Genomic DNA, 23,560 nt, shown 5'->3' on the forward strand with positions numbered 1-23,560 from the left:
CATGTATTTGTACTGCTCTAATTATGTTGGTAACCAGTTTATAATAGCAATAAGGCACCTACGGGGTTTGTAGTATATGGCCAATATACCACGGCTAAGGGCTATATCCAGGCACTCCGTGTTGCGTCGTGCATAAGAACAGCCCTTAGCCATGGTTTATTGGTCATATACCACACCTCCTCTGGCCTTATTTCTTAAATGTAACACATCAACAGGGTTAGATGATTGAAAGGTAGCCTGTAGTCACATACCCAACGTGAAGATCTCCACCCCCATGTTCTTGAGTTTCTTGGCGATCGCCTCCACAGGGTCTTGAGACTTCCCATCTGTGATAATCATGGCCACCTTGGGAAAGCCTTTCCTAGCACCATTTGCCTCAGTGAATGTGTTTTTCAGCAGATAGTCCATGGCCTCGCCTGTAACACAATGGCATGACACCCCTTTCAGTTATTACATTCTTAATTTGATTCACTCTACCAACTGCAAAGAGTTATTAATAAAGAACTACAGCTTTGTGAGTTAGTATTATGCAAGAGGTAATGATATGATTATGTATTGTATAAGAGAGTGTAACCAGGTACTGATGGGACGGGTTAGGTACCTGTCATGGTGTTGCCACCCATGTAAGGTAGTGTGTTGATGGCTCTGAGAAGTTCGCCCCGTTTCATGTGCTGGTTGAGGTTCAACTCTGTCCTGGTATCAGTATGGTACTGGACCACACCTACCCTGGTCTTGTCCTCCCCAATCTCAAAGGCTCCCGCCATGGCAGAGATGAAGCTACGGATGTATTTAAAGTCTCTTCCAACGTTCCATGAACCATCAACCAGGAACACCAGATCTGCGATAGCACTGTAAGAACACTCTGAGAGAGAAGGAGTGGTAGAGGAGAGGAGTGAGGGAAAGGAAAGGAAAATGAAAAAAAATGGAAGAGGTAAACAGTTTGACCTGAAGACACATTTTTTTCCCAGAAGCCATATCATTGAGCAAAGAAAACAGAGTAAAGTGTGCTGTTGGTCAAATATACACTGAGTATACAAAACATTAAGAACACCTGCTCTTTCCATGACATAGACTGACCAGGTGAATCCAGGTGAAAGCTATGATCCCTTATTGATGTCACCTGTTAAATCCACTTCAATCAGTGTAGATGAAGGGGAGGAGACAGGTTAAAGAAGGATTTTGAAGCCTTGAGACAATTGAGACATGGATTGTGTATGTGTGCCATTCAGAGGTTAAATGGGCAAGACAAAAAATTTAAGTGCCTTTGAACTGGGAATGGTAGTAAGTGCAAGGTGCACCGGTTTGAGTGTGTCAAGAACTGCAACACTGCCGGGTTTTTCACGCTCAACGGTTTCCCGTGTGTATCAAGAATGGTCCACAACCCAAAGGACATTCAGTCAATTTGACACAACTGTGGGAAGCATTGGAGTCAACATGGGCCAGCATCCCTGTGGAACGCTTCGACACCTTGTAGTCCATGCCCTGATGAATTGAGGCAGTTCTGTGGTCAAAGGAGTAACAACTCAATATTAGGACTGTTCCAGCGAACAGTAAAAGTAGCCTCCGGGGGAAAACTGCAGTCCAGCATTTTTTCCCCTTTGCAAAATGCATATCGTTATTGTACAATGAAAATGACCCTCTTAACACTTGTATACTACACAGGAACTATGGAATATCAATTCATATATGTCAGATATGACACTAAGGTGATGAAGAGTGAATGCAATGAAAAATGTTTGTTATTGCCATCTTTTTTTGACAGAATACCACTGTCACTACCAAAATCGTCACTGTATTCATCAGGCTATTCATCCGACTTTTGTCTGACAGGCTGGAGGACATACACCACCCGCACTAGACCAGAGGATGGTGTTAGAGATAGTGGCATCAACAGATCAAGTGCAGTCGACAATAATCACATTGATGTACTTAACTACTGCAAGCTAAGGTGGTACTTTGAGATAGAAGCCATCATAGTGGATAGTCTATTCCCTGTGTAGTGTACTACATTTGACTAGAGCCACAACGTGTGCTCCTTTGGGAATACTACATAAGGTACAGTGACTGAATAGCGTTGGTTACCCTGGAGGATATTTTCCAGCTCTGTCTTTCTGGATAGGAATAAAGTCAGAGAGAGAGGTTTTCCAAGCAGCAGTAAGCATGCATCATCTGTAGGGAGGCCACATTGCTCTTGTAAACAGCTGTATCTGTAATGGTTTCCACTTCTCTCAGCCTGGCTGTCTCAGGACCGGGCAGGCTACAGTACTCTTCAGCACCAGCACCAGAGGCCCTGCCCCCCTGAAACAGCTGTTAGCTCCACACCCCTGACCACCACACTGAGCATGTTCAAACTCCCTCACTTGGCATGACTTACAGCCTGGCTCTATGACAGGCAGCTTACCAACTTAGTTACCAATATTTTTCTAGATTTATATAGAATAACATGTCGAAACACCCTCCAATGGCTGTTGACCACACATCAATGAAAAGAGCCCAGGCACAGTAAGATAAATAAAAAAAGATTGTAGCCTATGAATAAACTGGAAAATGTTAACTGTTTAGGTTCAGAAAAAGCCAAGCAGGCAATGGACTTACTGACAGAGTCTGTGACCTGTGGTTTCCTGGGACCTCCTTGCGCTGTGCCACTTGATTGGACTGAAACACAAGATTAAATAAAGTCAAACTTGAGTCAAACAAACTACTTTATTTAACCATAAATTCCCTGATGGGAGTGAATGAATCAGCTAGTAGCATGAAACATTTTTTAAGTAAACATATTGTCGAATTTATACATAAAGATAAACATTGTGAAAGATTTAATGTGGGTGTCTCTAATAACCTCAAATCCACTTGCGGTCACAACGAGCAGGCAAGCAGCCGGCTCCCAAATTATAATGGACTGATGCAATTAGTTCCGGCAATTCTCTCAGTAATCCCTAAAGACCCTGGCTGGGCTGCTTAGGACTGTAGAATCAGAGGGCCGGTGCCAAAGAGGCTTCCCCGTGAAGCAGTGCATATTACATTACAGCATACTCTAATCACTGTTAGACATGGGAGGTGGGGTTGCCTGTTAGGACCTATGAATTGTCATTCCTCTCTCTATACAGTCTGAATCATTCATCATTAGACTAAATAAGAAGCTGGGTCTGTATCCTAAATGGCACCCTATTCCCTATTGGCCTTGGTCAAAAGTAGTACACTACATAGGGAATATGGTGCCATTTTGGACACAACCTGGGTATCGGTTCTTCATTCACCAGTAGTCTTCATAAGATAATACATGTACCAGATGTGATGGTAAGTGACTCACTTGTGAGCTGTCCTGAGGTGGGCAAACTTTCCTCTGAGCCAGAGTATGAGATGATTGTTACTACATAGTCCATGTCTGGAGTAAGGTCTGTAATGGATGTCTTAGTGGCTGTGGCAGGGAGGGTTAAATCTTTTGTTGGTTTGTCTATGGAAATAACAAAGTACCAAGTTAGGAATAAAGCGTTATAGAGAATTAATATAGCAACATATACCTTAGAAATCTTAGGCTTGGTGTGCAGTAAATGTTTAATTGCGGAGGATCCCACAATGAATTGGTCTGAACAGTCATTTCAGGTATTTTGTTGTGTCAATGGCATTGATTGCTTGTTGTAAAGTACACAGATAATGTTGCAGTGAAGGTAGAGATTAAGAGAGATTGCCTGCAGCAATACAGACCACACACCTGTGTCTGAGGCCACCTGTATCCTGAATCCTTCTATCCGTGTTAACGGCGCTTTCCATGTCATTTGCACTGTGTTCTCATTTAAAATCTTAAATCTCAAGTCTGAAGGTGGTTCAACTGCGAAAATAAAAAGTAGCCAATGTTAATTCCAGCATTTGCTAAATAAGTGTATTTATGATGAAACACAAGTTGTAGGTAACTCATATCCCAACGATTAACACTTCAAGGTTGAAGTTATCCTGTTCATTGTTGGGGCAAACAGCAAGAGATGACAATAACGACAACAAACATAACATTTGAGACTCGAGCAGCCATTTTCGAGAAAAATGACATTCGTTTGAGCTGTCCGGCCGTGTTTGTCCAAACACAGTCGACAACTCAAGCACGTATAGTGGCAAGACGACAAACGGTGGCAAAAAAAATATCCAAGGGCACAATAAAAAAATGACATTGACAAACTAAGATCTTACATGCTGATAAGGTCAACCCAACTCATGCCTAAACTGAGTCGACCGACAAAAACATACACCTTCCATAAAACTTGGTTGTGTAAAGGCCTACATGCAGTCATACATAGCCTTCAGTACATTGTTTATTTTTGAATGACCCATGTGTATGACTCCCATCCACTGCAAACCTCTTAAAAGAGTACACAATGCTCTTTATGACGCTTTGGACATATTTCCAAACCCCTCTAGCACTAAGTAGTGACAATCCACAATGGAAATTTTTTTTACAAAGAAACAAATCAAATAGACAAGCCAAACAAACCATAAATGTGATTGGTCACAGTGAATGGACTGTCTGAAGATCATGCACATGTACATGAAAAGTTGTTTGTAACAACTTATGGAACCGGACAAAAGTTTCCATGTACAAGACGGACCAGAGAACATATTTGAGAAATATTTTTTAATGATATTCGTCTGTTGGGGGGATGGGGTAAGTTAATGCTCTTTTGTCATAATAGCCTAAGAGTGTTATGAAGAGTAAAGTCTTAAGTAGCCTATATTGTAATAACAGAATGTCAAAAGAGATCTAAAATCACAAGTAAAGTAAATAAGACCACTGAATGTGTAGTGGCTAATGGTGATGAATGATGAAATCTGCTTGTTGGTGAACTTTAACAAGATGGTGTATCAGTGCATAGTGGTGCATATCAGGGTTAGAATAGGATTGTAGTCTATATAAGGGTATTTTAAATAGGGAAGCCTGTGGGGATCAGGAATATCATTCTAAAATATTATTGAAAAGCCATGACTCGGGACAAATTCAATGCAAATTTGCATAGCAAATGACCTGAGTGAAGCTTGTCCAGTACAGGATATCAAAAATGAGAACCACCAACCTGGCAGATCAACTCAAGGGCCATGGTCTGCTCCTTCTGTTTCCAAATGGGCCCATCATAATCATATAGTACTACCCACATTGTCCTCCTTAAGAAGCTCTTAATTAAAACACTTATGAACACAAAGTCACACGCAAATACTACAAGCAAGTGCACGCAAGTCCTGCAGGCTCTTGTTTTGTCTTATCTTGATTATTGTCCAGTCATGTGGTCGAGTGCTGCAAGGAAAGACCTAGTTAAGCTGCAGCTGGCACAGAACAGAGTGGCACGTCGTGCTCTTTATTTTAATCAGAGGGCTAATATTAGTACGATGCATGCCAGTCTCTCGAGGCTAAGAGTTTAGGAAAGACTGACTACATCACTTCTTCTTTTTATAAGAAATATTATTGTGTTGAAAATTCCAAATAGTTTGCATAGTCAACATACACACAGCTCTGATACACTTACCCCACCAGACATACCACCACCAGGGAGGGGTCTTTTCACAGTCCCCAAATCCAAAACAAATTCAAGAAAGCATACAGTATTATATAGAGCCATTATTGCATGGAACTCCCTTCCGTCTCATATTGTTCAAATTAACAGCAAACTTGGTTTAAAATAACTGATAAAGCAACACCTCGTGGCACAATGCCTTTCCCCTATTTGACCTAGATAGTTTTTGTGCATGTATTGATATGTACAGTAGGCTACGTGTGCAGTTATTTTATTGATGTAGTTCTGTCCTTGAGCTGTTCTTGTCTATTAATGCTTTGTATTATGTCATGTTTCATGTTTTGTGTGAACCCCAGGAAGAGTAGCTGCTGCTTTCTTCAACAGCTAATGGGAATCCTAATAAAACACCAAAAAAATACAAAATACCAACACACAACACACACACATCATCTCAATGATGAGCGAAAAGTTCATGTTCACACTTTATTTGGATTGTCCAAATAGTCCATCAACAAACTATCTGTTGATGGGTTATATTATGGGTTAGGGTAATGATTAAGATTAGGTTTAGGATAAGGATAAAGGTAAGGATTCAGGTTAGGGTTAGGGTTAGGTTTAGGATAAGGGTTAAGGTAAGGATAAAGGTTAGGTTTAGGATAAGGGTTAAGGTAAGGATTAAGGGTTAGGGTTAGGTTTAGGATAAGGGTTAAGGTAAGGATTAAGGTTAGAGTTAGGTTTAGGATAAGGATTAAGGTTAGGGTTAGGTTTAGGATAAGGGTTAAGGTAAGGATTAAGGTTAGAGTTAGGTTTAGGTTTAGAATAAGGGTTAGGGTAAGGATTAAGGTTAGGTTTAGAATAAGGTTTAGGGTAAGGATTACGGTTAGAGTTAGGTTTAGGGTAAGGATTAAGGTTAGGGTTAGGATAAGGATTAAGGTTAGGGTTAGGCTTAGGATAAGGGTTACTGTAAGGATTAAGGTTAGGGTTTGGTTTAGAATAAGGGTTAGGGTAAGGATTAAGGTTAGGGTTAGGTTTAGGATAAGGGTTAAGGTAAGGATTAAGGTTAGGGTTAGAATAAGGTTAAGGGTAAGGATTAAGGTTAGGTTTAGAATAAGGGTTAGGGTAAGGGTAAGGATTAAGGTTAGGGCTAGAGCTAAGGTTAATAGATCGTTGAAATGTTACTGATAGTCTGTAGAGCATCTACAGATGGATGGACTATCCAAATAAAGTGTTACCAAAATCATCTCAGTGACAAAATGAAAGTGTTTTAGTGTTGTTGCTGTTATGACTCTTTCTCTTCATTTCTGTTTTTTCCAAGTAGGTCAAGATTTTGGAAAATACCAAAAAAGAAGGCTTCTCTTAAAAAATATGATATTCTAACAGACTATTTTACATTTTATAGTCTGATTGACCACTGTAATCTGTAATTTATATGAATGGTCTTGGGAGCTTCAGAATAATGTTCTTTCTCAGTCTAACAGTTTCTGGAAAATAATGTTAGAGACACTTATATTTTGTGTTTCCGTTTCATCAGAGAAAAGGACAATTGGCTTCAAGCCCCGTTTTTCTCCGAATGAAAGTGGAGACATACAGTCGAGGTCTCGGTTAATTTTGGAAAAAAAATACATCGTAGTTATAGCTTATCTATACATCCCTTACGGGCATTTATTTTTTACCTGGTTCCTTGATCATGACCTAGTTCCTTGATATTTAACTAGTTCCTTTATCATTACCTAGTTCCTTGATCATTACCTAGTTCCTTTATCATTACCTAGTTCCTCTATCATGACATAGTTCCTTGATATTTACCTAGTTCCTCTATCATGACCTAGTTCCTTGATCATTACCTAGTTCCTTTATCATGACCTAGTTCCTCTATCATGACATAGTTCCTTTATCATTACCTAGCTCATTGATCATTGCCTAGTACCTTGATCATTACCTAGTTCCTCTATCATGACCTAGTTCCTTGATATTTAACTAGTTCCTTTATCATTACCTAGTTCCTTGATCATTACCTAGTTCCTCTATCATGACATAGTTCCTTGATATTTAACTAGTTCCTTTATCATTACCTAGTTCCTTGATCATTACCTAGTTCCTCTATCATGACATAGTTCCTTGATATTTAACTAGTTCCTTTATCATTACCTAGTTCCTTGATCATTACCTAGTTCCTTTATCATTACCTAGTTCCTCTATCATGACATAGTTCCTTGATATTTACCTAGTTCCTCTATCATGACATAGTTCCTTTATCATTACCTAGTTCCTTTATCATTACCTAGTTTCTTGATCATTACCTAGTTCCTCTATCATGACCTAGTTTCTTGATATTTAACTAGTTCCTTTATCATTACCTAGTTCCTTGATCATTACCTAGTTTCTTGATCATTACCTAGTTTCTTGATCATTACCTAGTTCCTCGATCATTACCTAGTTCGTTGATCATTGCCTAGTACCTTGATCATGACCTAGTTCCTTGATCATTGCCTAGTTCCTCTATCATGACATAGTTCCTTGATCATTACCTAGTTCCTTTATCATTACCTAGCTCATTGATCATTGCCTAGTACCTTGATCATGACCTAGTTCCTTGATCATTGCCTAGTTCCTTGATCATGACCTAGATCCTTGATCATGACCTAGTTCCTTGATCATTGCCTAGTTCCTTGATCATGACCTAGATCCTTGATCATTACCTAGTTCATTGATCATTACCTAGTTCCTTGATCATTACCTAGTTCCTTTATCATTACCTAGTTTCTTTATCATTGCCTAGTTCCTTGATCATTGCCTAGTTCCTTGATCATTACCTAGATCCTTGATCATGACCTAGTTCCTTGATCATTGCCTAGTTCCTTGATCATGACCTAGATCCTTGATCATTACCTAGTTCATTGATCATTACCTAGTTCCTTTATCATTACCTAGTTTCTTTATCATTACCTAGTTTCTTTATCATTACCTAGTTCCTTGATCATTGCCTATTTCCTTGATCATGACCTAGATCCTTGATCATTACCTAGTTTGTTGATCATTGCCTAGTTCCTTGATCATTACCTAGTTCCTTGATCTCATTACCTAGTTCCTTTATCATTACCTAGTTTCGTTCTCATTGCCTAGTTTCTTTTTCATAGCATAGTTCCTTGATCCTGACCTAGTTTCTTGATCATGACCTAGTTCCTTTATCAATACCTAGTTTCTTGATCATGACCTAGTTCCTTTATCATTACCTAGCTTCTTCATCATTACCTAGTTCCTTTATCATTACCTAGTTCCTTTATCATTACCTAGTTCCTTTATCATTACCTAGTTCCTTTATCATTACCTAGTTCCTTTATCATTACCTAGTTCCTTTATCATTACATTGTTCCTTTAGGCTACTTCATTTTTGTACAGCTGAAATTCTTCCCGTCCCCAGAGAACTGCTGTATGCATACTAGATAAACTAAGACAGAAATTCCTAATAAAAATATCAAGCAAGTGCCCCTCCTAGCGTAAGAAAGACTTCACTGCAACTATCCATGCTTAGAGTTAGCCTTTCACTAACTTCCAGACCACTATGATGGGGCATGTTCCACTTTGAACTTTTAGATTTAAAAGAAATCTATTTGAAACGCACTTTTTGATTGAAAAATATAATGTTGCATTCCTCAGAGTGTTTCAATATCCTACCGTAAACTAGTTGTTTGAGGTAATTCAACCTGTCCCAATGAATAGACAGACAAAATTGGATAAAAAGACAATTGAAATAGCCAACCTATAAAAACACAACAAAAAGACAAGAATACATAGGTCTAGAAATGAATATATAGGTATACCGATGAATCCATAGGCCTACAGATGAATCCATAGGCCTACCGATGAATAATGTAGACATTTTCTTTCAGCAAACATTTATTAACAAAATGTAATTAAATGTGGTGAAAGTATTGCAATTTCACCATGAAGAGCTAAAGAACCGACACCATTAGCTACAGTCGGAGGGAGAGAAATGGGGGGGGGGGGGGGGGGTAAAGAGAGTGAGAGAGAGAGAGCGAGAGAGACGGGGAAGATGCACATTTTCATTCAGTTGTGTTTAATTAACAGTAGAAAAAATGGAGGTGAGGAGGGGGAAAAAATGGCAGGTGAGGGATAACTTTACCTTGGGCCTCGACGGAGGATAGTAGCACTGCAAGGAAGGCAGCCGCTGCCAGAGACAGCCTTATCTTCATTTTGACTCGTTTTCTCTCTCTGGTTCAGCAGAACATGAATGAGGCTACAAAAAGAACGTGCAATTACGCACGCATCTCAGCAATGCTCCAACATTCCACATTGTACTTTTACCACAAGCATCAAACATGTAAATGCCATATAATCCCAAATAAACTATAGATGTGTGATATAGCAAGTGCATTCAAAGACAATGGAAAGACAATTGAACATCTAAACTACATTGTCTTATCATATTGGTCCAATTTAAACAGGGATTAAAAACAACGTAAGAAAACTCACTATCAACTTTTAATCGAAAATTGTCTCTTCTACACTTTTCTATGGGATAAACGTGCTTCCTATTGTAGCCTATCTGATAAAAAAAAAGGCGGTCCCCGTTCAGTCAAGACTTGCCTTGATGGAGATGGGAGTAGGCTAGAGCATGACTCAAAAGCTATAAACTATCCAACATGTACAAACTATATGAAAACCCAACCCGTGTCTCCAAGCACAAAAAACAATATCGTGCAATATCGAACAGAGTATAGACCACCAGTCCTAAGTGATAAATGTTTCCTTTCTTCTAAAATTAAATTCTAATTTACTTCACACATTAGGAATTAACCTGCATGTTTAAACCGCGAAGAATATTCCAACGCCAACCTATATGCCCAATGCACATGAGTCCAAGACACACGGCATTTATGGAATGGTTGTTGGGGGATAATTACGGGCAATAATTCATCTCAAAGACACCTTAACATAAAGACACCTTGACGAAAATGATCACTAGGCAAATACTAAATAGAAAAATTCAGAGCACAATATTGGGATTGCCTACTTCCCTGGTCTCCAGATGAGCATAACTAATCTCCCTTTACCTCTCAGATAGCCTAAACAGTAGTCCAATCCATAATTCCATATTCAATTAATTCAATACTGACCTGTGGAAATGAAGTTGTGCTGTCGCTCGTTTGATTTCAGAATACAAAACAGTAAAGCCTCTTTGGATATGCCCCTTCTGGTAATGATCGATACAAGTTTTAAGGGAGGAGAATCAATATTCTAAGCACAGACGAAAACTCAGTTCTCCTCTTGCGGAGGTCACAGATCAGAAGCCTTTTTCCAAGTGGGAAGACTCTCTACAATCTGCTACTTAATAGGGGGCTGTTCCCAACTCTCCCTTTACTATCGTAAGCTCTTACGACACTCAGCAAGCGTGGAACCCAGCCACAGATTGATAAATGCAGCCTCTCAGAGTGTGGCGATATACTTTTGGAAATTTAGCATAGTTTTCTGCATTCCTTTTCAATGATGCTTCTCTAAAGGTTTTATCCTCAAGTTCATAGCATCTGCGTTTGGAAACCAGGAGATGTGTTGTTATTGGCAACCGTTGAGCCGTTTTTTTTTGAAAATGGAAAAATCTTCAACAGCCCATTAATTCAGTGACCACTTAAAAGAATCAGTAGGCTTAACTACGTCATTTTAATTTAATGGGATTTATGTCAGTAGATAAATATTTATAAATATATTGTTATGTTATTGAACTATTTAATAAGTCTTTGGATTCCACTCAGAAAATGTCAAGACATACTTAACACTGTCCAATCATAATTATACAGGTGAAGCATGAGTAAAGGGTGATGCTTTCTATATAGTCTCGTTATTGTTGTCATTTTCTTGTGTTACTTTTTTATTTTTTATTTTGTTTCGTTTTTTCACTTTAGTTTATTTAGTAAATATTTTCTTCAATCTATTTCTTGAACTGCATTGTTGGTTAAGGGCTAAGGGCTAAGGGCTTGTAAGTACGCATTTCACGGTTAACCTGTTGAATTCCCGTTAGTGTGACTAATATGATTGTATTTGATCTATCAAATACGTAGGCAATATATTATAGCCCTACAGATCATTTGAAAGCAGAAACACTTTTACATTGAACGTTTTATTAATAAACGTGATAATAACATTAAAACATTTTTTAAACACTTTTTCAGATGACAGAATTCAGTTTCCCGACCATCGGCCTGTTACGCGAGACCCAATCAATTCCCTCGAAGACATAGCCCTCTAGTGGCTCAAGAGGCAAAACGCATCGCTGGTTCCTTGAGCATTAGGTTCTACTTAATAAAGTATTCAGATAAAACTCGGTTAAAAATAAACGTTACTAACATTTTCACAAATGTCTGATGGCACTTTTTTATAATCTATTCACATTGTAAAATGTGCACGCATAGCGTATCAAATCACTACCAAAAAGTCAACTATATTGATTCAATTGCATCTCATGACATTTTCCCATGATCTAGTAGTTATTTCTGTGTAGAGTTCAAGGGACATTCCAAAATAGGAACGTCATATTCTAATTGTAGATATATTCGTAATTTCTTTACAAAGTATCATTTGATGACAACATTATGACTGCCCTTGGCTTAATGTGTCCTCCTTGGTTTCTAATAATAAGGTACTAATCTTACAGACTGGCTTTAAAGGAGAAAGACAGTGAAAAATTGAGGAATTGTGGTCACATATATTAGATAAATTACATGATATTACTACTTAAGTAAATACCAGTGTTTTCCCCATTGTAATGTTAAAATAAACCATTGGAATTGGAGCAAGATACGCTAGACAAGGTGGGATCTTTTTTGTTTTTGTTTTGTTTGGTTAATTATGCGAATAATGTCGGTGGAAACAGTTTTATCCGCCAATATTGATATAATAACAATCGAAGTAAACTTGGAGTCAGGCCATAACATGTGAGGTCCACTCACAACTCGTCGAGAAAGCATGCAGTTTATTAGGCTACAGATTAAATAAATTATGATGACGCTCACAGGGTGGTGATAGTCTTATTCTGGTGACATGATAATCGATGCTTGCCTGCAAATGAAAATTATCTTGCTCTTTTGTCGACAATAATAATCTCATCATGCAGTCTATATGTAACCGGTGTGAAATGGCTAGCTAGTTAGCGGAGTGCGCGCTAATAGTGTTTCAATCGGTGATGTCACTCGCTCTGAGCTCTTGAAGAAGGTCATGGTGCTTCGTGCCAGCTGGCTGGCTGACGATACTACAACTTTTTCTGAAAGATTCCAAATTCCCTTATCGATCAATGTGATACAATCCTTTTCCAAAGCGTCTGGTCTATATCTTAACATTAATATATGTGAACTCATGGCTGTCAAAGATTGTGTGACACCTTCATATTATGGTATTCCAGTAAAGAAGAACTTACATATTTAGGTATAACCATTACAAAGGATCAGAAGTCTAGAGGCTTGCTAAGTTTTAACCCAGAAACAGAAGTTTTAACCCAGAAACAGAAGCTAAATCAATGGCTACAGAGGGACTTATCTTTAAAAGGTAGAGTCCTAATAACCAAGGCTGAAGGTATCTCTAGACTACCATATGACACTCTATCTTTATATCTTGACAGTAAAATAAGCAAGGAGATAGACCAGATGCTTCTCAACTTTCTGTGGAGAAACTGTACCCATTACCCTTTGTTTTTTGAATATTGGTTCTGAAATAATATCCTATTGGTGAGTCAACTGGTAAATGCAGAGGGTCTTTTTACTCAGCTATAAGGAATTCTTATCACTTTACAAGGTCCCTGTAACACCTAAAGATTTTGCAATTGTTTTAGATGCCATTTTTCTCAGGTGTTGCTTTATTATTCAGGAACGTGTCAAGACCTGACCCTCAGAGCCTACCTTCTGTTGACCCTGTTGACTCATCAGTAGGAAAGATTTATTTCTCTTTTGGTCCATTCAACAACAGAGCGATACGAACCTTGTTTCAACAGGATGTTGTATGACCTTATGTCATGCCTTATTGGAATGGATTTATTGATAATATCTGTTGGAAAAAAGTTTGGATGTTGCCACACACATACCTACTTGTTAACAAAATTAAGGAAGTTTCCTTAAAAATGATTCATAAATATTATCCTGCCAACCACTATATGAAGAAGTTTAAGGAAAACATCAACTCAAATTGCTCCTTTTGTAATGACCACCCAGAAACAGTGTTGCATCTTTTTTGGCATTGTATGCATGTAAGAAAACTGTGGCAAGACATCAGTAGATTTATAATTGAATACATTTATGAAGATCTTACACTATTGTGGAGAGATACTGCTTAGATTCTTTACCTACGATAGAAATAAGCTGAAACATTTTTATGTAATTAATTTCCTTATTCTTTTGTCCAAATTTCATATTCACAAATGTAAATTTACAACAACAAAAACATTTTTTTTTCTTACTTTACAAAAACAAATTGAACTATATTTTAAGACAATGAAATACTCTACTAACAAAAAAGGTTAGAATAATAAGTGTCTGTATGTCCTTGTGTAATGTGATTTTGTACCCCCTAGCCCCGCCCCCTATCCCCCCTAGCCCAATTGTCCTTTGTATATTATTTATATATACTTGTGTTCCCCCATGTACTTCCTGTATTGATTTGTTAAGAAAAAAAATAATAAGAAAAAGGTAATGGTGCTTCGTGGGAGGCAGTTGTGTTTTTATGCGGATTTTAGAATATTCGCATGAAAATCTGTCGCCATTTGGAAGGAAACCTACCTACTGGTAATAATTCCCATCATGAGAATGGTATTAGTAGCAAACTAGACATGAACAAGATTAGCTATGTTTCCATTAACTTGTTCAGGGAGTTTTTGTCAACATTTAGAAAGGTTGCATGGAAAATAGATTAAACAATTGCCTGCTAGGGTACATTTCCATTTATTTTCCTAGGCAAGTCAGTTAAGAACAAATTCTTATTTTCAATGACGGCCTGGGAACAGTGGTTGACTGCCTTGTTCAGGGGCAGAATGACAGATTTGTACCTTGTCAGCTTGGGGATTCAAACTAGCAACCTTTCAGTTACTAGCCCAACACTCTAACCACTAGGCTACCCTGACTTAACTATCTTGTGTTGATAAAAACAGCTGGACGTAATGATGTCACACTCAGTAATGACATCACTGCCCATCCCTTCCTTCAGGTTATGCTCAAATCCTACACCCCAACCCGAGCATTCCGTTCTGCCACCACTAGTCTCTTGGCCCTCCCACCCCTACGGGAGGGCAGCTATGGCGCAGCCCAGTCCAAGCTGTTCTCTGTCCTGGAATGGAGAAGCTAGGACAGCAGAGTCCCTGCCCATCTTCCGAAAGCACCTGAAACCCTACCTCTTCCAAGAGTATTTTACATAATCCCATCCCATTCTCTCCTCGACCCCTCCCCCTTTCTAGCTCTGACTTTGCTGTAACTACACTCTAGACCCAAACTGCTACAGACCTATATCTATCCTACCCTGCCTTTCTAAGGTCTTCAAAAGCCAAGTCAACAAACAGATTACCGACCATTTCGAATCCCACGCACCTTCTCCGCTATGCAATCTGGTTTCAGAGCTGGTCATGGGTGCACCTCAGCCACGCTCAAGGTCCTAAACGATATCTTAAACGCCATAGATAAGAAACAATACTATGCAGCCCTATTCATTGACCTGGTCAAAGCTTTCGACTCTGTCAATCACCACATCCTCATCGGCAGACTCGATAGCCTTGGTGTCTCAAATGATTGCCTCGCCTGGTTCACCAACTACTTCTCTGATAGAGTTCAGTGTGTCAAATCGGAGGGCCTGTTGTCCGGGCCTCTGGCAGTCTCTATGGGGGTGCCACTGGGTTCAATTCTTGGGCCGACTCTCTTCTCTGTATACATCAATGACGTCGCTCTTGCTGCTGTCCAGCTGTCCAGCATCACTACTCTGGACGGTTCTGACTTAGAATATGTGGACAACTACAAATACCTAGGTGTCTGGTTTGACTGTAAACTCTCCTTCCAGGCTCACATCAAACATCTCAAAGTTAAATCTAGAATTGTTTTCCTATTTCGCAAAACAAAGCATCCTTCACTCATGCTGCCAAACATACCCTCGTAAGACTGATCATCCTACCGATCCTCGACTTCGTCGATGTCATTTACAAAATAGCCTCTAATACCCTACTCAATAAATTGGATGCAGTCTATCACAGTGCCATCCGTTTTGTCACCAAAGCCCCATATACTACCCACCACTGTGAACTGTGGCTGGAACCTCGCTTCATACTCGTCGCCAAACCCACTGGCTCCAGATCATCTACAAGACCCTGCTAGGTAAAGTCCCCCCTTTTCTCAGCTCGCCGGTCACCATAGCAGCACGCGCTCCAGCAGGTACATCTCTCTGGTTACCCCCAAAACCAATTTCTCCTTTGGCCGCCTCCCCTTCCAGTTCTCTGCTGCCAATGACTGGAACAAACTACAAAAATCTCTGAAACTGGAAACACTTATCTCCCTCACTAGCTTTAAGTACCATCTGTCAGAGCACTGCACCTGTACATAGCCCATCTATAATTGAGCCCAAACAACTACCTCTTCCCCTACTGTATTTATTTATTTTGCTCCTTTGCACCCCATTATTTCTACTTTGCACATTCTTCCACTGCAAATCTACCATTCCAGTGTTTTACTTGCTATATTGTATTTACTTCGCCACCATGGCCTTTTTGCCTTTACCTCTCTTATCTCACCTCATTTTCTCACATTGTATATAGACTTATTTTTCTATTGTATTATTGCCTGTATGTTTGTTTTACTCCATGTGTAACTCTGTGTTGTTGTGTGTCGAACTGCTTTGCTTTATCTTGGCCAGGTCGCAATTGTAAATGAGAACTTGTTCTCAACTTGCCTACCTGGTTAAATGAAGGTGAAATAAATCCCACCACCCCTGTTCATATTGAGGAAAAGTGTAGCCTACTTACTATGCCTGTGATATGTGGATGTCTCACTTAGCTATCTGAAGTCGCTCTGGATAGGAGCTCTGCTAAATTACTAAAATGTAAAAACAATTTTTTTCACAAAAACCGTGTTGAAAAAAATAAGTGTTTCTATTACTCTTTTAGGCTAATTCCACATTGGTGACAGCCTGTAGTCTACCCTCCCACCTATCTGTTTCATGTCTCAGGTAGCCTGGGAAATCCAGCATGGATGGAATGCAATAATTGACTAACATTTGCCATATTCGAATAATTCTCATGTGCCTATGTATCACTAAGGTCTGTGCCATGGTGAGACTTGCACTCCTGTAGATCTGAAATAATTTAATGGTGAAACTAGCTAGCCAACTAGAAAGCAATGCAAAGCAATTCAGCCATTATTGAAAGTCAGGACAATCCTTGTCTTGCAAAGATATATTTTTATAGTTGATAAAAATATATTTTTTCAAGCACTGGGCCTAGGCATTTAGAATAAAATGTGAAGTTGAGTTTTATAGTCACGTAATGACACGTACACTGCATACTTCAAAATTAATGTGGCAATTATCATTTAATCAGTTTCCATCATTGGTCACAATAAAAAAAGTTAAACAAATGTTGTAAATCTATAGAAAATGTTTCCTACACAATTTTCCTGCCATTTCCACCACACCTTTTTATTGCAACAATTTTGTCAAATAAACTTGGGTCAATGGGTTCTACTTCACAAAGCCGCACACGGCCAACATTCGTTATGGTGTCTACTGTACTTAAAATACAGTTACACACATACAAAATAAGGACTAATGACACTTTGTTATGAGAGGCATATTTAATCATCCTCAGCTCCAATAAATAAATATTGATCCCATGAACTTGAAAAAGAAACCATTATGACAGGACAAATCAACCCCGAGGACATGGAGACGTTTTACGTCTAACAGGATGTATTGTAGAACATGTGAGCCCAGGAGCTGCAGTCACTCCTTCTTGGGGAAACCTGCACAAACCAGCTCATATATGACTTATGCAGATCCTGCAATGAAATGTAAGAGGTTATTAATAATTAAATAGTCTTATTTCAAAAGGCACTGAGCAACTTAAAGTGATATTGTACAACCAGAATTGTGTCTGGAGTTTTTGGGGCTACTGGAGTAGCCTATTCCATTCTCATCTATCAAATACATAGGCTATAGATTATAGCCTAACAGATCATTTTGAAAAACAACTTTTTCAAATGAACGTTATTGATTATTGACGTGTTATTGAAATTAAAACAGAGATGTCACAACTTTTACAGATGAGAGAATTCAGTTTGGTCTATCATAATGTGAGACCCAATCAATTCCCTTGAAGACATTGCCCTCTAGGGGCTCAAAAGGCAAACTGCACATGCGAAAGCCCTGCATAAAAGTCTGAAAAAAAAAAAAGTTTTATCTGCTATACAACACTGTAAGATGTGCACGCATATCGTATCAAATCACCAACAAAAAAGTCAACAATAGAGCAAATTGCATCTCATGACATTTTCCCATGACCTAGTCCGATTTCTGTAGGCTAGAGCTCAAGGACATTCCAAAATAGGAACGTCATTCTAATCGTAGATATACTCATTTCTTTACAAAGTATCATTTGATGACAATATTAACACTGCCCTTGGCCTAATGTGCCCTTGGTTTGGAACTATAAGGTACTAATCTTACAGACAAGTTTTAAAAACGGAGCCACACTGACAAAGTGGGGAACACTTGGTCACATGTAGAAGATAAAATCAATTGTATTACTACTTAAAACAAATACCAAAGTGTTTTTCCACTGCAATTTTAAAATAAACCATTGAAGTTGGACCTTAAATAATACACTTGTGTTTATAAGATCTGTACGTACAGTGCATTCGGAAAGTATTCAGACCCTTTGACTTTTTCCACATATTGTTACGTTACAGCCTTATTCGAAAATGTATTCAATGTTTTTCTTCCTCATCTAACACAATCAATACCCCATAATGAAAAAGAGAAAACAGGTTTAGAGATGTTTGCAAATGTATTAAAAATAAAAAAATAAACTGATATACCTTATACACTAAGTATTCAGACCCTTTGCTATGAGACTCGAAATTGAGCTCGGGTGCATTGATCACCCTTAATGTTTCCACAACTTGGAGTCCACCTGTGGTAAATTCAATTGATTGGACATGATTTGGAATGGCACACGCCTGTCTATATAAGGTCCCACAGTTGGCAGCATAAATAAAGTATATCAGTTTTTAATACATTTGCAAACATCTCTAAACCTGTCAGAGAAAAAACCAAGCCATGAGGTCGAAGGTATTGTCCGTAGAGCTCAGAGACAGGATTGCGTGGAGGCACAGATCTGTGGAAGGGTAGCAAAACATTTCTGCAACATTGAAGGTCCCCAAGAACACAGTGGTGTCCATCATTCTTAAATTGAAGAAGTTTGGAACCACCAAGACTCTTCCTAGAGTTGGCCGCCCTGCCAAACTGAGCAATCGGGGGAGAAGGGCCTTGGCCAGGGAGGTGACCAAGAACCCGACGGTCACTCTGACAAAGCTCAAGAGTTTCTCTGTGGAGATGGGAGAACCTTCCAGAAGGACAACCATCTCTGCAGCAGTCCACCAATCAGGCCTTTATGGTAGTGGCCAGACAGAAGCCACTCCTCAGTAAAAGGCACAACAGCCCTCTTGGAGTTTGGCAAAAGGCACCTAAAGGACTCTCAGACCATGAGAAACAAGATTCTCTGGTCTGATGAAGCCAATATTGAACTCTTTGGCCTGAATGCCAAGCGTCACGTCTGGAGGAAACCTGGCACCATCCCTACGGTGAAGCGTGTTTTTTTTTCAGCGGCAGGGACTGGGAGACTAGTCAGGATCAAGGGAAAGATGAACAGAGAAAAGTAGAGAGAGATCCTTGATGAAAACCTGCTCCAGAGTGCTCAGAACCTCATACTGGGGCGAAGGTTCACCTTCCATCAGGACAACGACCCTAAGCACAAAGCCAAGAAAACGTAAGTCTCTGAATGTTCTTGAGTGGCCCAGCCAGAGCCTGGACTTGAACCCGATCAAACATCTCTGGAGAGACCTGAAAATAGCTTTGCAGTGACGCTCCCCATCCAACCTATCAGAGCTTAAGAGGATCTGGAGAGAACGGGAGAAACTCCCCAAATACAGGCGTGCAAAGCTTGTAGCGTCATACCCAAGAAGACTCTAGGCTGTAATCGCAGCCAAAGGTGACAGGACCATTATGACAGGACAAATCAACCCCAAGGACATGGAGACGTTTTACATCTAACAGGATGTATTGTAGAACATGTGAGCCCAGGAGCTGCAGTCACTCCTTCTAGGGGAAACCTGCACAAACCAGCTCATATATGACATGTGCAGATCCTGCAATGAAATGTAAGACATTATTACTAATTAAATAAAGTGTTATTACAAAAAGGTACTAAGCAATTTAATGTGGTAATGTACAACCAGACTATACCAAGATCTTATGTCTACATGGATTAGATTGCCATGGAGTCCATGTGTACTCACCCAGAATAGTGAGTGCCATTGTTGTTCTGTATTAGGATAGCATCGCTGACACCCCCTTTCAAATGAATTGGAATCTCATTGTCCTCCTGGTGAAGAAAAATATATCGTATTAAATTAATGTAATGCACAGCAACATACAGTACAAGCATCCTGCATCCTTTAAGCTCACCAAGCTGTGGTGTACTCTTTCGGAGCATTTCCAATGAGGATTCACTCCAGTGTTATAACCGAAAGGCTCAGACAATGTTTCCATCTACACAGGCCGGCACCCTGTCTCACTGAGCCATAACTCTGGCGGACCTGCTCTGACTTGGAGCCAAGGCAAGGCCCTAGGTACTTTTCAGCTTGCATTTACGTAGCAATGCCTAACTGTGAACTTTAACGCCATCTCACAAAGCAAAGGTTGTTGATTCTGCTCATCACAAGTTAAGTGTCACACTCCTGATAAACACAATAATACTAGAGCTTACATTAACATAAAACACTGGCGGCCCACTAGTGTGGGGGTAAGTCAAGGGAAAAGCATCATTTGAGTGGACAGTGACTTACTTGAATTGATCTTTTCATCTCCTAGTAGAGCAAAAGGATTCAACAGTGCATCTCCAGAGAACTCTATCTGGGTGGTTGAGAGGTCATTAATGCCCACAAATTGACCATTCTAACTACAGAATGCAACAAGTACATTCCAGCAATCCAGCCATTACACTTTTAATGATTTACAGCAAGATATACACCAAGTTTTAGAAAGCATTTAAAAGCAACACAGTTTGCACAATCACTTTTGAAAAGCAGCTAATGGTGAGGCAGTGGCATCACTCTCCCCCGATCAGTTGCCAGTGGTAATTAGAGTCAGACATGGGTTTCTCATCTATCTCACAACATTGACACCGTCCCAAATGGAACCCTTTTCCCTATTTAATGCACTACTCTAGACAAGGGCCCATAGTGCACTACTTTTGACCAGAGACCTATGTATGGAATAGGGTGTCATTTAGGACACATTATTTGACTGTTTTCAGTTTACACCCAGCATGCATAGCATTAACATCAACCCAATGAGCTTCTGTCAATCAGATATACTTATCCGTCAACTATATGTAACTCAGGCTTCATTGGAGGGGAACTACAAGTGGACAGGTGGACATGTCACCAGTCATCAAAACATAAATATCACTTTGTCAACAATCATTTCAAGCTACATTTTCCATGACATTAAACTAAAAATTAAAGAGTAGATTTGAACGTCATATTTTAAGGACATTGCCTATTAAAGCCGTCAGCCATATAAACCCTGTAAATTACCTGGAAATGCTTCTGCTTCTGTGTGACCTTGTTCTCCAACTGCCTGCCGCGAAACATGCTGGAGCACCTGTCAAACTACGAAAAAGAAGAATACATTTCAAACCCATCGGCACTGTAGTTTTACAGATATATTTCAAGATCAGCGCTGGCTTGGAATATGCCGCTGTCTACCTGTGTATTTAACCAAGTTAATTTGCCATAAACACAAGTAAATAAATAAAATGTTTAGTAGATAACGTTAGCAAGCTTACTACCTGTAAGTTACAGTGCCTTGCGAAAGTATTCGGCCCCCTTGAACTTTGCGACCTTTTGCCACATTTCAGGCTTCAAACATAAAGATATAAAACTGTATTTTTTTGTGAAGAATCAACAACCAGTGGGACACAATCATGAAGTGGAACGACATTTATTGGATATTTCAAACTTTTTTAACAAATCAAAAACTGAAAAATTGGGCATGCAAAATTATTCAGCCCCTTTACTTTCAGTGCAGCAAACTCTCTCCAGAAGTTCAGTGAGGATCTCTGAATGATCCAATGTTGACCTAAATGACTAATGATGATAAATACAATCCTTGAGACTTGTGTAATCAAGTCTCCGTATAAATGCACCTGCACTGTGATAGTTTCAGAGGTCCGTTAAAAGCGCAGAGAGCATCATGAAGAACAAGGAACACACCAGGCAGGTCCGAGATACTGTTGTGAAGAAGTTTAAAGCCGGATTTGGATACAAAAAGATTTCCCAAGCTTTAAACATCCCAAGGAGCACTGTGCAAGCGATAATATTGAAATGGAAGGAGTATCAGACCACTGCAAATCTACCAAGACCTGGCCGTCCCTCTAAACTTTCAGCTTATACAAGGAGAAGACTGATCAGAGATGCAGCCAAGAGGCCCATGATCACTCTGGATGAACTGCAGAGATCTACAGCTGAGGTGGGAGACTCTGTCCATAGCACAACAATCAGTCGTATATTGCACAAATCTGGCCTTTATGGAAGAGTGGCCAGAAGAAAGCCATTTCTTAAAGATATCCATAAAAAGTGTCGTTTAAAGTTTGCCACAAGCCACCTGGGAGACACATCAAATATGTGGAAGAAGGTGCTCTGGTCAGATGAAACCAAAATTGAACTTTTTGGCAACAATGCAAGACGTTATGTTTGGCGTAAAAGCAACACAGCTCATCACCCTGAACACACCATCCCCACTGTCAAACATGGTGGTGGCAGCATCATGGTTTGGGCCTGCTTTTCTTCAGCAGGGACAGGGAAGATGGTTAAAATTGATGGGAAGATGGATGGAGCCAAATACGGGACCATTCTGGAAGAAAACCTGATGGAGTCTGCAAAAGACCTGAGACTGGGACGGAGATTTGTCTTCCAACAAGTCAATGATCCAAAACATAAAGCAAAATCTACAATGGAATGGTTCAAAAATAAACATATCCAGGTGTTAGAATGGCCAAGTCAAAGTCCAGACCTGAATCCAATCGAGAATCTGTGGAAAGAACTGAAAACTGCTGTTCACAAATGCTCTCCATCCAACCTCAGCTCGGGCTGTTTTGCAAGGAGGAATGGGAAAAAAATTCAGTCTTTCGATGTGCAAAACTGATAGAGACATACCCCAAGCGATTTACAGCTATAATCGCAGCAAAAGGTGGCGCTACAAAGTATTAATTTAAGGGGGCTGAATAATTTTGCACGCCCAATTTTTCAGTTTTTGATTTGTTAATAAATTTGTAATATCCAATAAATGTCGTTCCACTTCATGATTGTGTCCCACTTGTTGTTGATTCTTCACAAAAAAATACAGTTTTATATCTTTATGTTTGAAGCCTGAAATGTGGCAAAAGGTCGCAAAGTTCAAGGGGGCCGAATACTTTCGCAAGGCACTGTAAATGGCTAGCTAGTAGTAGCCACTACCTGTCATCCCATAACCGCTAAAGGCTTGTGACGTTACTCGTCACTAGCCTTTAAAAGAGTCAAACCGATTCCGTTGAATACAGATATTAACTGCAATCAAAACATTACTAAATCGATATCTTACTTGAATGTGTCGGTACATCTTTTCCCCACGTCAGTCGTCGTACAAGGACACAGTAACACCACGTTTCCGCTAGTTTCTTTGGAGGATTTACTGACGCATATTGCCACATACTGGGCAGGAGTGTGAACTTGGAGAATAACCAAGCCAACACCAGCTACTGTATTCTGGGCTAT

General features: G+C 39.5%; 1 protein-coding gene and 1 long non-coding RNA gene across 11 annotated transcripts in view; both read right to left on the reverse strand.

Annotated features, from left to right (window-relative positions):
* LOC110529470 (collagen alpha-1(XII) chain) overlaps positions 1–11,054 on the reverse strand; it is a 102,038-nt gene extending 90,984 nt beyond the window's left edge. For 6 of the 8 annotated variants that reach the window (XM_090242650.1, XM_090242648.1, XM_036984857.2 and 3 more), the window contains exons 1-7: positions 10,634–11,054; positions 9,640–9,753; positions 3,713–3,829; positions 3,311–3,454; positions 2,596–2,655; positions 602–862; positions 252–416 (exon numbers count right to left, since the gene is read on the reverse strand). In XM_090242650.1, the coding sequence (XP_090098776.1) occupies positions 252–416; positions 602–862; positions 2,596–2,655; positions 3,311–3,454; positions 3,713–3,829; positions 9,640–9,709 (817 nt within the window). In that variant the 5' untranslated portion in view covers positions 9,710–9,753; positions 10,634–11,054. The remainder of the gene's footprint in view (positions 1–251; positions 417–601; positions 863–2,595; positions 2,656–3,310; positions 3,455–3,712; positions 3,830–9,639; positions 9,754–10,633) is intronic. The other 2 variants (XM_090242651.1, XM_090242653.1) reach the window with 1 other exon arrangement.
* A 5,986-nt stretch (positions 11,055–17,040) lies between these two features.
* On the reverse strand, positions 17,041–23,499 carry LOC149981405 (uncharacterized). Of its 3 annotated transcripts, none has more exons than XR_016497609.1 (4): positions 23,388–23,499; positions 21,344–21,418; positions 20,042–20,127; positions 17,041–19,891 (listed from the first exon to the last, which is right to left on the reverse strand). It is a non-coding gene; the product is annotated as an uncharacterized LOC149981405 (long non-coding RNA). The 3 variants fall into 3 exon arrangements; XR_016497611.1 differs by having other exon boundaries at positions 17,041–17,524; positions 23,388–23,496; XR_016497610.1 differs by having other exon boundaries at positions 20,591–21,418; positions 23,388–23,496.
* Positions 23,500–23,560: the final 61 nt, after the last annotated feature.

The sequence above is a fragment of the Oncorhynchus mykiss genome, chromosome 8 (assembly GCF_057628025.1).
Source record: "Oncorhynchus mykiss isolate SJ-2025 chromosome 8, ASM5762802v1, whole genome shotgun sequence".
Classification (NCBI taxonomy): Eukaryota; Metazoa; Chordata; class Actinopteri; order Salmoniformes; family Salmonidae; genus Oncorhynchus; species Oncorhynchus mykiss.